Genomic DNA, 15,404 nt, shown 5'->3' with positions numbered 1-15,404 from the left:
CGTGGGAGATGAGATGGGACACGTGGGTTTTCCCTCCCCCATGCTGGTCACCTGGGCACTCTCCCCTCCGCACCCGGCGCAAAACACGAACATTTACTTTTTTGTCGTTTTCACAGAGTAAATTATCCATTAGATTTCATCATATCTTACTAAAGCAATTACATCAAGAAAATGATAGCGCGTGTGGAATCAATTATGCATGCACTTGGCCAGGGACCAAAGGCTATGAAGTCGGAGAGGGCAGAATCGTTCGACACACACAAATAAAAAGCCCCTGGATCTCACAGATGGACCCCATCAGTTCATCTTACTGCCGAAAAAGTTCATGCACTTAATAATTTATTTGTGTTCTGGATACTGTTTCCCAGCTGAATATTAACAACTTTGAACTGAACCACGCTTTTAGCGTGGTATGGGTGGAAGTCATGGAAGGGCAGCAGTAGGTCTCCACCGAGGTTAAAATTATACTTCTGTTCCTTCCAGAATGGTCATTTTCCCTCTCTGTTTATTTTCTTTCATTAAGCAGTTCCTTTAATCAGGGTATCAGTTTCACCCTTGCGATTCATCTTCTTACCCAGTGATAAACTCTCAAACCAAAGCTGAGCATCAATTACCAAAGACGGACAACTGAAGGGATGAGGCAAAGGCAAGAGCCCAATCTGGCAGCCAGGAGTCACAGTGCTCCCAGGACAGGGACCCACAGGCCAAGCCCCATCCAGGCAGGAGGGGTGGTGGACGGCCTCCGGCACTGGCCTGGCACGGGATGCCCGGGCAGGTTACGAGAGCTGGGCAGGCTTCCAGCCAGGCTGCTCCCAGTTTCCCCTCCCAGTTCACAAGGAGGGTTGGACAATTAATGCCTTGCCCAGGCAGGCAGGAGAAAAAGACCCTTCCTTGCGATGAGGCAACTGGAAGACTCGACTGGAAGAGGAGCAGCGCCCACAGCACAACTTGCTCCTACGAACAGGGCGCTCCCTCCCCGGCACAAGCGTCCCCCAAACGCAGAACCACCACCCCAACACCACCAGCAGCTTTGCACACACACACACACACACAGAGCACAGGATCAGGCCCGGGGGGTGTTTGTCTTCAAGGCTGGTCATGCACAGAAGGATCCAGGCACTACCATATCCTGCCCTGCCATCACCTCTCCCTTCTGCCCTGGCATCTCCAGATCACGGAAAAAAATTCTTCTCTATCTGTGCACGTAGAATTATTTTTTAAAGGAATGTCTCCCCCAAATGGGAACAATTTCCTTCTACACTTCCAACCAAGTGTACTTAACATTAAAAGAGAACTGATAGAACATATTTAATTACTCAAGGTTAGACTCCTAATTCCTCAATTCACTAAAGGAAACTTGGCAAGAAGATGCATCATTTTGCTGCTTTCTACTGGAGCATCTGAGGGAGAAGAGCCACTGAGGCAGCTAATACACAAAACATGATCAAAAGTGATTAACAACAGCTTCATATGCAAATTGCATTAATGAAGGAGTGCAAAGTCATCATGTAAATTAAATATGTCAAATCTCTTGGTGAACTTTCAATCTTGAGAAGAAAAAACACCGCTTTAATTTTTTTACATCATCAATTTTCCAAGATTGAAAATCTAAGAATCTTGGTGCTATAAAACAATTTTCACCTTTTTTTTCTCCTTCAGCAGCCTGACAGGCTGGCCTGATGTGTGCCGAATGCACATGTTAATAGGCCAATCAAAAATGCAAAACAATTCGCAATTACTGCAAGGACCTAATGGTCATTAGAATTTACAACTAGGTAATGAACTAAAGTCTGCCCACACCATGCATATTCATAAAGCAATTTAGCCTTTGAAGATTAAAGAAGTGCTTAAAATTCAAATGAGCTTTAGCAAATTATCAGTAAGATTCATCCAAAAAGCAAAAGGGTTTTTCTTCCTGTGATTTCCTTATTTTTTTAATGCAAAATTGTTATATCTTCCAGACGGAGCTTCAACTAAACACAGGGCTCCGAGTCAAGCCAAAGGGGCTGGAGACAAACAGAGGCAGAAAACATTGTTATGGACTTTGTTCAGAAAACTAAGCCCTTAAGAGCCAAACCTATCTCTAAACATGGTAATTTATCAAAAGCAGCACAGACTTGCTCATAGGCAGTATTGTGTGCCGCTCTCCGAGAGCAGATTAACAAGATTTCCACCACCCTCCAAAAAAGCCTTTTTCCCCTCAAGTCACATCTTCCGTGTAAACAGCAAATGTATTATAAAAACATTATTTTCATCAAAGTGCAGCAGCATTAATTTTAGGGGCTCGCTGCGTTCAAAAAGGAGGGATGAAAAGCTCTCCGCACCGGAGCGTGCCACCGAGAAAGTCGCTCTGCTCCCAGGGAGCGCAGCCGCGGCCGCCGACACCGAGGAGTTTGCGGGGGCACCGCTCAGCGTCAGCGGCCGCTCCCAAACTTGGCTCTGATCTCAGCCGGCCCCCAGCAGGGCCTGATCCTGCCCGCACCTTACAAAGGGTGCAGAGGAGGGGAGGCCGCTTTTCCAGCGATCCCAGGGGCGGGAGGAGGTTGGGGAGGGAAGGCTGCGACCGCCTCCTCAGCACCCCAACTTTGGAGGGTGAATGAACGTCCATACAATTTCTCACCAGGCTTCCCCAGAGCCTTGTGGCTTATCCGACCTGCACACCCCTGCAGAGCTAAAAAGAGGATGCCCAGAGCTGTGCTAATGCCTTGTTTTTTTAACATTTTAACATTTATTGGACAGAAAGGACCCGTGCGACAGCCACGACAGCAAACATCTGGATCGGCCACGAGTCCCCAGTTTTCACAGATTCCCCCCAACACCAATGTTACTTCACACGAGGAGAGTTCAGGGAGGGCCACTGTGGGATGTGACAGCATAAACTGGGATTAGATTAAAGCCAAAAGTTTAGAAACTACTGCCGGGTCACCGAGCTGTTGAAGGCCACGTCTCCCAAACTGCCTCCAAGACATCTCCCCCATTAGGACATTTTTCCCCCCCCCGCTTCTTTCGCTGCTTCCCGAGACGTAAAAAACACACCACTGGGCTCTGAGTATTCCTTAAAATAAAGCAATTAACTTATTTCCAGGCTCCAGCAAGCGATTGTGACAGCCTCCCCCCGGCAGAAAGTGGGAGCCGTGGTCCCTGACCCCCGGCCAACACAAAAGAGGCAGCCCCAGCACAATGCCTGCTGTCAGCAACTGAATTATTTTTATACAGGAATTTTTATCTCTATGGTACAAACAAGTATGTGTCTGTGCTGACTTGTTAAGCAATCCACTTGTATGTAGAATAAGATTTTTTTTTCCCTGCTACCAGTCACACAGCTCTAAGATCAGAAGAAATACATACTCTTTGAAGCTCCTCAAATGTTTTAGTTAAAAGGACAGCAGTTGTTTTCAAAGATCCAAGAGTATCTTTATCAGAATTTAATTTTTCCTTATTGATTTTTTCTAACGTAACACAAATTTAACACAGGACAGTTTATAGTTTATTACAAAATAATACAGCCTCTATCTCTTTTTCCAAATGCATCCCACTGTGTTTTAGCTCCTCAAAGAGAACAAGGCTCCCCAACTACTGTTTCCCTTTGCACAACAACTATTTCCTAAACGTGAAAATCAGCATCAATAAGAGAGAAACACAGGGAAAAGCCCCCGGCCACCCTCGCACAGTAAACGCTCCGTGCACTGGAGATGCCCCGGCTGAAGAACGACAGTTTTGCTGATCTATTCTCTCACTCCACAAAGAATAAACTCAGTAGCTAAAATGCAACGAAACCCAGATGATTCATTCAATGTCCAAAAAAAAAAAAAAAAAATACCCAGCTGTGATGCTGAAGCGAAGCAATTCCGGGTGACAAATTAATTGCTGTGAATTTTGGGGAAAGGGGGAGGGAAAACAACACATTTTTATTTTTGCATTTTTTTACTTCCCTACCTGCTAAGTCAACTAAACAAGCAATGAATGCAAAATTAAAACTCCTTACTTCCTAAAGGAATGAGGAAACTGAGTAGTCATTTTAAAAAGGTACTAGTTGTAGTAATAGCAGTAATAATAACAATAATAATATTATCCACAACAACAATAATAACACCACTAAAGGCAGGGCTCTTCTTTGAGCCTTTGTTGTTCAGCAGTAATTCCATTGTTTATTTAGGCAGAGGTTTTTCTATCTGCAGCTAAGATCAAATTGTAGGTGTAACTGTTCAGCGTTCAGGCAAAGCAGCAGGAGGATGGAAGCAGAAAGCCCTTGGTTTTGACTGACCAAAGCTCCCCACAGGTCTCCCTCCACCAGAGCATCCGCTCCGGTGTGGATCCCGTACCCTCCGGAGCTGCTTCAGACCTCAGCAGCACCCTGACAACGCCTACCTGGAAGGGGAGAGTGGAAACACTGCTTCTCCCGACAGCTGTTCCACAGGGATATCGAGCCTCCCTGCCTTGTCAGCAATGCAGTTATTTGGGGTTTGCCTCTTGCCCCACTCTTGGGTGTTTCGGCTGTTTAGTGTGAAACACAAAAATCTCAGCTCCATACCCATCGAACGGGGGGGAAGCAGCGGGGTTTGGGGATTTTTTTTCTAACAGCAACCTGTTCAGGTAAAAAGTTCCAGCAGAATTGCAGCAGGCGAGCGGGGAGAGGTCTCCGGGGAGAGCGGAGAGAAGAAACACTTTGGTGCACTGTCTGCAAACCCAGAATTCAGCAGCTTTTTTTGGCAGCCAATTTGTTTCAAGTGTTTTGTTTCAGGAAACGTATGTATTTTTTTCTTTGTGCATTTTGTGGATTTACTACAACCGCTCCTGACAGCTGTTGATTCAGTTAAATGAGCACATTATTAAAAATCCTCGAACACAGCCACGCTGAAAAACAGACACCTTTGGATGGAGCTGAAGATTCGAACACACAAGATGATGCAAATGAAACCTCTGAGATAGGCATGTACAGCCTGGGCTGTGCCCGCAGCTGGGGGGGCAAAGGAGGCTCCAGCCCCTGTTTGTGGTGACTCTTGTTTTCTTTGTTTCAACCAGACCCAGACGCTAAAAAAAGAATGAAAAGCAAAGCAAACGATCCCAAGTATAAAAAATAAATGTTTGCTAATACTTGAAAAAATTACATCCCCAGTGGGCTGGCGTTGATGGGCCTCAAATAATTCTGCACCGCACTTTGTTTTCTTTCCTTACTTACTAACCAGTTTTGCAGAGGAAGGACACCTATGTGAAACCAGGAGGGAAAGAAGTGGATGTTTTCATTTTGGTTTAGATCAAAGGCAAACAAGAATGCAAACTGTGGCATATTGAATATTTTTTCCACTGCTGTCATTCACACCAGGCCATCGAAGTTTTATACAATTCCCCAGCCCGGCTGCATATTAAGCTGGCTGTGTACAGCTTTATTATAGCGTGGTGCTGAGGAAACATTAATATTCCTGTGTTGCATCTGACAGGACATTTACATGCGCCCATCTGAGCTCACACCTGAGAGCTGCTCCAAGGTACAGTAGCTGTGCTCCGATTGTAAAGGCAAATGAAGAACACAAATTCCCTGCTGGGATCGGGGCTGACCTCACCACACCCCACACCGCAACCCTTTCCCTTGCCAACCCCAGGCAATGCCACCTCCGAATGAAGAATGAGCCACCAAGCTACCAGCCCTCATGGAAGAAGAGCAAAAAAAAACCTCACTGAAATATTTTAAAGATGCACAGCGAGTGCAGCTGGCCAATAAAGGTTGGAAAACAAACTGGCTGAACCCCGGGCGGGATGCGTTGCATACTAAACCTGATTAGAAAGATGGGGAGGATGTTTATGGGCTTTAAAATGGGTTTGGCATTAACACAGGAGGGTTTGAATACTGTGAGCACTTGGTCTGCCCATCCATGGGGGTTTGCAGTCACTGGTCCAGCTCCTGCAAGAGTTTGGTCCAGGTCTGGAGGAGCAAAGTGCACCCAAGATGGGGGCCCTAAAGAGCAAACTGTGTTTCATGGGAATTCACTATCAGATCACCCCAACAGCTTGGGGGATTTGTGGGTCCATTAATGTGCCTGTTATTTTTAAAAGTGTGTCACAAATCACAGCAATCCATGTACTGATAGCAATCATTGTGGGCCCAAACCTGCTATGCCTGACATTACCAGGAATCTTTGCACAAAGTGAGATAAAATATGTTCATTAGCCCAGGGAGGGGGGGAATCACAAACAAGCAACCAATGGTTAATTTTAGGGCCATGCTACTATATAAAAATACATATATATGTCTTAATGTATTAAAATATATGGGCTCGGGGTATTTTATGAACTCGTCCAATATCCCAGTAGTTGACACATAAAATCGAGCGCTCCTGGACGGAAGCTGCGTTCAGCCTCCTGCCAGAGGGAAAAGACAACCTCCTTGGACTCACGACACCCGTGGCAGCATCACGACCCCAACAAAATCACAACAAGCAGAAAGGTAACGAGAGATCCTCAGTGATTAGCTAAAAAAAAAAAAAAAAAAAAAAAAAACCCACAAAACAAAAACACACAAGTGGCAACGTGCCAGGCCATGTCCAAGCTTGATGCTAAACGCCTTTTATTGCACAAAGCTGGTCCTACTGGATATAAAAACAGACCGGAGCTTGAAGGGAATTGTGTCCAAAAAGATTCCCGTAATGAGGATGCGTGCAGGCAAACAACTGGAGGCCGAGCTCCCGTTGCCCGACGGTGCCTCGCAAGCCTCTTTAGTCGCCCTTATTATTTGAATGAAATAAGAAAGAGCTCGTGGGCCGAGGGCTGCACATACAAAACGGGGCGATGCAAACAGGCCTTCTCCTCTTTAAAAGAGGCATTACCAAATTATGGGAATGTTTAGGGAAGGCTTCGTTTCTCCCGCCGGGCTAATTAGAAGGTGTTTAATTTGCTCCCTGCCTCAGTTTCCATCGCCCAGCGTTAGCTGTTGGGACTCACCGCGCAGGGCCTCGTGTTTACTACGCGCGCGATTTTCAACGCTCTCGGCACGTGATGCCAACGTGCACCTTCCAAGATCCATGTGAAGCTCAACATATGCCGGGCTGCCTCTTAAACCACGAGCTTTCTGGATGCGGCGATGCTTCTGCTCGTGGAGAGCTCCACAGTTCACTGTCCCACACACGCAAAATGTATTTCTCATCCTCTAAACCAGAACATCTGATTTACAAGAAACAGAAATAATAAAAAACAAAACAAAACCAAAAACACCAAAACCAAACCAGAAATATTCAGGGCACCACAACACTCTGATGCTCCCCTGCAAGGCTCTCGCCAAGGCAGAGGGAAACTTTCTACCCTGCTTCTGTGCTGCGAGTGAACTCATATTTGTGTTTCCAATAAAGAGCCATTTTTACATTAACTGTCTGGAACAGCAGGGAATAGGAAAACTAACACAATCTTTACCTCGTACAAAGGATGATATTGGTGTCACGTGTTTGCTTCTTCAAAAAACGCTATTTATAAAAGGGAATGGGGAAAGCAGGGAAACTATTGACTCTTCTCTGCATCCCCACGCGAGCAGCATTAGAGCAACTTTTTGATCCCCTACGTTTTTTACATTTTTCCCCCCCGAGAAGTAAATTTCACAGCCGCACAGGCCACCGCCTTTAATTAAGCTTTCAAAAGTCTTCTGACAATGCCAACAATTGCAAGACACTTCTAGAGCTCAATCATGCAATCATCATGACACTTCTATTTACAATTTGTCTTAGAAAGAGTTTCTCTGACATTGTACTTTGACAAAACAGCCAAGCTGCCGGTTCACAACCTTTCTCTGTCTTATTTACAAATACAGCTTGTACGCAGCGCTCCAAATCTCGGGAGCGGGAGCCTTTGGGCAGCACCCTCACTATTTTTCCTGCTTGCCATATTTTACCCAGCCTGTGCCCTCTGTTTCTTTGTATGGGGAAAGCAGAGAGAATCTGACTCTAAAATATGCCCATATTCCCCATTCTTTCCCCCTCTCTGTCTTTAAGCTTTCATCTCATTGTCCAAATGCAATGATAACTATTCAACGCAGACAGCAATATTTTTTTTGTCTCCAGAACAAAACAAAATAAGGAATCACCATTTAAAACCTACAGAATTATAATGGCAACTACTAATAACAGCCCAAGAAAATTTCTGCTCAAAGACATTATCTCCTGAGAACTGTAATAATCAAATACACTCGGTCTGAAATTTAGTACCAAATAATATCCACCTTCCCCCGGTTGCTGCAGACAGAGGGTTTTCTTACATGATTTTCCCCACGTGTTTTATTTGAATGCCACGAGCAGCTTGAGAATATAGGATTCGAGCAGAAAAAAATGACCTCCCCTCCTCCTCCTCCCCTCTTTGTACAGTAAATACAGCATCCACGGATACACACTCGGCATTATACAGGGGAATACGCAGCAGCACTCCAAAGTGTTCCTCCAACTGCATCCAAGTAACATTTAAGCTCCTTCTTCACCCAAACCCCAACCTTTCATTAATTCCCTCGGATTTATACATTCAACAAACAAACCGCTAAAAACCTGACACGGGCGGACGATAAATATTTCTCCAGCCTTTTCAATAAGTGAACAGCAATTTTACATTCACTGATCTCCAGATACTTCAGTTAATATTTCCCCCTATTGTAAAACACGAGAGCGGATAACTAAAGCCCCGCCGTCGCCCTCACTGCAAATCACGGGCTGCCGGTATCTGGTGGTGAGGCTTTGACATACATATTGATGAAAGCTGCCTCGTTGGACCCACACAACATATCCTATTAATTTTCAGTTAAATTTATGGCATTTCAGCTCCAGCGCTGGATCAGCATCACTCAACATTTTTACAGCAAGGCAGAGCTACGGGCAGGCAGACACCCACATGGAAGAGCCAGGTACCTACACATGCCTGCACCCATACGGATCTCACGGCTCCTGCACAGGTTGCACACACACATAACAAGCTCCTGTACTCATCCCTGCCTCTGGAAAACGGCGAGGATAAAGAGCAGCCTAGCGACGCTTAAAACAGACATCATTTCTCCCTGCATTTGGATGATTCGCTGCCTTCCTTCCTCGCCTGTAGATCCTTAACCATTACTTATCTTAAGATGATATTTTACTGTAACACCCCAAGTTACCTACTACAAAACTGTCGGCAGAGCACATACCACACCCAGAGCTCACCCACCTCTGTATCCAGGGCTAACCTGGAACTCGTCTTTCAGCCTCACAACTAATCGGGAACATTTTTACAGTGCTACAAAATACATACCTTCTGGTTTCTTACCAGAAAGAATCACTTCCCCCAATTTCTGTGTGTTTTTCTATAGGTAGCCTGTGTCTTTTTTGTACTTTTTAATTACACACTCATATCTTTAGCTTTTTGCATTCTTGCACAGAAATCAGATATAAAATAGGAGAATTGGAAGAGCCTGAGGTTCAGTGCAGGGGCCTTCCAGAAGCCTGAACTCCACAGCTCAGGCTCAAAGACCCTCATTGGTAATTTTACTGCCAGACCCCACAAACTACTGGCTACAAGCAACGGGTCACTCCAGCTATCATCACACTTCTTCACGACACAAGGGATCTGAACTCATCCAGGTGAAAGGGGAGATGAAAACACAAAGGGTAGGGATAGTGCAAGACCCCATAACTCCTGATGCACCTTCTCCCCTTCCCATAGCCAGGCTGCATTTCCAACCAACAGGAACAACCAAGTGTCCCTTGGTTCTGGCCCAGCCAAGAAGGTGCAGAGGACCTGCACTCTTGGACCTCCTGTCCACCAGCACAGCTGGGCACCACCACACAAAAAACCTGGGGCAGGAGAGCCCTGACAACTGCAATTTGGTCTCTGCCCATCACCACAGACCCTCCTGCGCAGCACCGAGGCTGCTCCCAGCTGGGCCCGCCCGCAGAGCAAAGGTGATCCCAACAAGTAAGAGCGAGCAGGATCAGGCCCCTGCCAATGCCAGTGCTCCTCACCCACTGCCTCTGCTCACCAAACCATTCACAGTCAGTTAAAACCACGGCCCTTTCGGAATTAACAGCCCCCTGACAGCACATGAGCCCCAATCCTTCTCGCTTCGCGTCACCCACGCCACGCAAAACGAGACTTGGCTCGCTGAGTCTCCCGCGCCAACCAAACACCAGCGCAAAACCCCCAGTGGAGGAAGTCCCCCTCACGCAGAACTCCCCGGTGTGTCCATCCCTCCAGCCCAAGGACCTGTTTGGGACCACAGGGAGGACAGTATGTTTTAATTCTTGCTTGACAGACGCTGTGTTTTGTCTTTTCAGCAGAGCGGCGCCGTACGTAAATACAGCGTTACATCACACCGCCGCTCCTCCATATTTGGTGATTCAGGATGGCTCCAGAGCTCGGAAGACTACAAATCCCTTCCGCCAGGCTCTTGCTTCATTAATCATGCCCTACGCTTCTGCTCGTTTCCCATCAGATCACAGGCAGCACATGGAAATGGGCACTGCCCTCTACCACTCTGGGAAAAAAAACCACCTTCAACATCCATGTCTGGGAAGCGCAATATGGGGAACTGTTGGGGTTTTTAAGTCTCACTCAAAATGTAGCTTAGCAGTAGCTGAGCCTCTGTTTCCTCTTAAACGTACAGATATTCACGTTGCAAAGAAATACCCATTACTCTGCAGAAACAGTACGGACTCGCCCACACGCCGCACGCGTGTGCACGCACACGGCTTTGCACACAGACACGTGCGCAGACAGACACACACACCCCCAACGCTTATCTGCTGCCACCACAAAACCTCTAAAACTCCAGCTCTCCAGCACAATTTGACGGCCGGTTTGGATAAGCCAGGGAGGCTGCGGGAGCATCCCACTGAACCTCCCTGCGCCTACTGCCCTATTATGGTTTAACTCTGTGGCCAAAGCAAGCCCAAGACAAGCTCCAGCACATCATGTGATGATGTACTGCGCCTCCGACAACCCCGAGCGGTCCTGTGGGCTCCCAGAAGAGAGGTACCGGCAGTGCCACATCCCAAACACCGCTGGAGGGGAGTTTGAAACTGGTTCAGGCATTTGTTGGTGTTGATACACTGCGGTCTCGCCTTTTTCAACCAGCAGTATTGGCGCGGTTTGAAGTGATTTGCAACGCTCGCTGCAAATGGGTAGTACTTTTGTTTACTAGCAGGGTTTTAAAAGCAGAGCGTGCCTTGTTACACTCCCAGGGCTCTGGGATTTTCTTTCACATGGTACACTCTATTTTTTTGACCTCATTTGTGAAAATATCTGCACAGCAAATGACCCTCCTTTTAAAAAAAAAAAAAAAAAGAAGCACCATGAAATGGTATTATTCACCCTATTTTTTTAAAAATCACATTTCATATTGTTTGTTGCACAAAACAGAACTCTGCCTTGGACATTTGTACGGCTGACATGTGGTTGTGTAAACCGCAAACAAAATCAAGATACATCTGTCAAAACCACATCAGAGACAAGAGAGAGCACAGCGAAGCATTTATCATTTGGCTGAGGAGGCAGGCTGCAGAGAGCAGCCTTTCCTGTCAAACCAACCTTTTGAAATTTCCAACATGCCCTTAAACTTTCCGAATAAGCATGTCTGTGCGCTTCAGCAACTGCCCTCTCTACTCTGGCCTGGCCAGTCGAAAATGGCATCTTAAAGTCAAGGTCGGTGGTGTCACTTTGCCATGGGGCTGTGTTTAATTACAGTCCATACGCTGACAGCCAATATGGAACCAAGGCTGGCTGATGCTCGGTTAACTCTTTCACCCCTGACTTTGCCAAAGACTTGAAAGCTCCTCGCTCTGTCGCGCGGAGGGCTCTGAAACCTCCTCCCGCAGCGCTACGGCAGGAGAGACACCGGGAGACGGTGGCTACAATACAGGCAAATCACGAGAGCGGCCTCAAACAATACCGCTGGAAACACCGGCTGGCACGGCACGTGCCTGTTGCTCCTGCCGCTGCGCAGGCACTAGGAAATACCACTCACCACCAACCCAAGGCAGGGAGGGTACTGAACACACCACGGGCCCGTCACGGCGAGCAGAACACAGACAGACACAGCAGTTCACAACTGCCAACACGCTACGTTTGCAACTGAAACGGAAATAAAACTCGCAAACACTTCTCCTTGCTTTAATTTACCTGCTATATGTTCCTGTTTAGGGCAAATTCCTCTAGATGACGTTGATAAACAATCGTCATCCTCTGGCGTAACCTGGATGCCAACCTCCACAGGATTGGATGCTTTTTTCAGCTCACTTGGTGAGGGTGAAGGTGGCTTATCCACAGCCTTCTCTAGGCAGAGACTGCCATTGCATTGTTTCCGTTTGTGCTCAATAAAAATAAGAATGTCCCCCAACGGAAAGTTCATCTGACACTGGCCACAAGTGAGGAGGTCGTGGTCCCCTTCCGGAGCTCCCAATGTGCCATGTTCAGGTTCGTCATCAGTGAGAATGGCTTCAAGAGGTTCGGCTGCAGTTTGAGAAACAAAAGGAGAATCATTAGAGCTCTCGGGAAAGGCACCGGGCACGCGGGGAGGGGGGGGAGGAACGCGCCGAGCCCCCTCTTCATGAATATTACACCCCGCTCTCCACGTCCGCCTGCTCCCCCCCCCAGCTAAAGCCATGCAACACGGCTGTCAGCACGGCAGCGAGGGGATGGATTCATCAGTTATGGGGAAGGGGTTTGGCAGAAGCAGCTGTAGCATGCAGAACTCGGGAGAGCGAGCACCACAACTGTCCCCGTGTTCCTACACGAGGGCAAATTTCTGACTCGCCGAACCATTCGGTGCTAAAATTGAACGAACAGGCTGGAATAACTGCGAAACTCTCGTGCTACTACGAATACGGTGTTTTATTGCTGGATGCATTATTTATGTATATGAATCCAAGGCTAAAAGCACTGCACACACACACACACACACACACACACACTCTCTCTCACACCACATGGGTGTGTATCTTCCACGAGCCAGACACACTTTCTGAAATTCAGAAGCCTGAAATACAGCGCAGACAAAAGGTGTTTGAATATATACAGATATTGCATATTCCCTGTCCAGGCCGTGCAGGAAGAGTGTGTATGTGTGGAAAAGAAAAGAGAGGGAGAGCCAGCCCGCATGGCCACACACACCCGGGCACCGACACCCAGGGCACACACAGCTCTCAGAACACACGTGCACACACGTACGTATGGATTTGTGTCACTGTCCCTGTCGGCCTGTTTGCGGCTTCCAATTGAAAAAAAAATAAATCTAAAGGCAGTAGTTATTCGTGGGGGAGGGAGGGGATGAGGCAAATAAATAAATAAATAGGTAGATAAATACATGGCAGAAACCAAAATGATAAAAAGCAAGTGCAGCAGAAATGCCTGCAGGGCTGGGGGGGAGGCACCTCTCACTTTTCAGCTACTCCTCAGGATTCAAATAAATAGCAAATTCACCACCGAGTCCAACCCAGAGACATTAAATGGATGGGATATTTTCTAGTACTTAAGGAAACAAGGCAATCAGTCATTTTGTGCTTTTTAATCCTGAAATAAGGGAATGCCTAAATTATCTTGAGCGTGTTAGCACTGGTGGCCCTCAGCATCTAAAAATCAGCCTGGCCAAGCAACTGCCACATTTCCTCGCAACAGTGAGAAGTGCCTTCTTTAAACTCAAAATACCTTGCCTAATGTTGTCAAAGTTGACAAATTTTCTGAATGAGCTCCAAAAAGCTTCATTATGAGGCTATTTCTGCTCACAGAATCGTCAGTGGATGCTCTAACGAGGCAGATTCGGCTCTCTTTTCTGTTGGCTATTTTTTTTTTTTTAGGTTAAATTTGCAGAGAAATACCTTGGCAATCTCTGTGCAGTCTCCACCACTATTGCCTTTCACGAGGTAAAAAAAAATAAATACCAGCAGCGTGTTGGTGTTCCTCTGTCTGCGCAATACAACACGCACGCTAACAGCAGTGAGCAGGGGGAGAGGGTACTACAAATACAGCCCACCTCAAAACACTGCCAGGTAATGCAAGAGAGACAGAATACAACTCCTAAACAGTTAATCAGCCTGACCTTCTTTAGCTGGCTGCCAATTTCACATTTAATGAACTTAAAGCCACAGAGAATCAAAAAATAGATTTTAATTTGACTGCACAATATTGGAACTGATTTTGATAAAGTGCAAAAATCCAGTGAACTCAGGTTAAATTTATTTCAACCCTACCTAGGCTGAATATTGAGGAGGAAGATCTGGAGTAGCTCCCAGTTGTGCTGCGTAAAATAATATTGAAAGAGCACACTACCTCGCCGTACCTCAGCTCCAACTAGGACACAGGGATCCAGTCCATCATTTCTTGCCTCTAGTACTACTTCTAATTTAACGTAAGGTCAACCACAGGAATATGAAGGTTACATTCGCATTAATAAAAACAATGTCTTAATCGCTGGGGTTTTCTCCTAAACTTACAGACCGACAAGAGCAAGAGGCAACAACGTGCGTGCGTCTCACGCTCCTCGGGAAGCCGGGAGAGGAGCAGGGTGTTTCTGCGGGATTGCCGGGGCATGGCTGTTTTTCCTCCCCAGCCGCTCCTTGCGTTCGGACCGAGAGGGAGTAAATTGTTGCAGGACTAATTCCACCAGTAGCTCGCTGCACGCCGCAGACAAAGGTATTTTGCGAATCTAAGTTCGAGCTCAGCGACCCTCCGCAGCAGAAGACACAAAACCACCCGTATTCCCCTCAGAACTGGCTTAGCGAGGAGCTCTGCATAATCATTACTCAATTATAATGTTTTCCCGCGGCCTGATTCCTTTCTGACGCTGTCACTATTATTTAGCAGGGGAAGGTAACCCGCTGCTTCAACACCAGACAGTTAAAAGTAGCGCTGAGCAAAAATAGACTTTGCTGAAAGTCTGTACGGACTGGGCTGATTTACAATCAAAACCAGGAAATGAAGTGGTAATTCAGAGGTTGCTGATTACACCTCCACATTTCACCTAATTAATTTTATAGGAGGCAAAGTTCTTGAAAATAACAAGATGATCAAATGTACAGATATAAAATCTGTAACCTCAACATTTTCTATGCTCTTAACGTAAATTATTGCTAATTAACAAGAATTATATACTAATGTATGAAATACGGCTGGCACCGTGTTCGCTGCAAAACATTTGGCTCCTGGTGGAGGCAGAGCCGACAAAAAATATGCCTTTTATCATGACTGCTACTTTTAAAACAAAATATAAAATACCGGGATTACAAAGAAAACACCGGAATACAATTCACCTGGTCTTGCCTCCGATATGCAGGATCCATCTTTTAATTCTGGGGCAATCAAAATTCCCTGCCTGGGTCCCTAATCATCCGTCTCTATTTTTCATGCAAATTGCCCTTCCACCAACATGTCTTTTCAGCTTTCCCCCTTCGCCCTCCTACTCCCCCCTTCTTCCC

General features: G+C 46.5%; 1 protein-coding gene across 1 annotated transcript in view; it reads right to left on the bottom strand.

Annotated features, from left to right (window-relative positions):
• Positions 1-14,520, bottom strand: part of BCL11A (BAF chromatin remodeling complex subunit BCL11A) — a 61,146-nt gene extending 46,626 nt beyond the window's left edge. The window contains exons 1-2 of the mRNA XM_029961639.1: positions 14,466-14,520; positions 12,115-12,444 (exon numbers count right to left, since the gene is read on the bottom strand). Of these exons, the coding sequence (XP_029817499.1) occupies positions 12,115-12,444; positions 14,466-14,520 (385 nt within the window). The remainder of the gene's footprint in view (positions 1-12,114; positions 12,445-14,465) is intronic.
• Positions 14,521-15,404: the final 884 nt, after the last annotated feature.

The sequence above is a fragment of the Manacus vitellinus genome, unplaced genomic scaffold (assembly GCF_001715985.3).
Source record: "Manacus vitellinus isolate BGI_N305 unplaced genomic scaffold, ASM171598v3 scaffold_38_pilon, whole genome shotgun sequence".
Classification (NCBI taxonomy): Eukaryota; Metazoa; Chordata; class Aves; order Passeriformes; family Pipridae; genus Manacus; species Manacus vitellinus.
The sequence above is the reverse complement of the archived record's forward strand: the minus strand, read 5'-3'. Positions and strand labels throughout refer to the sequence as shown.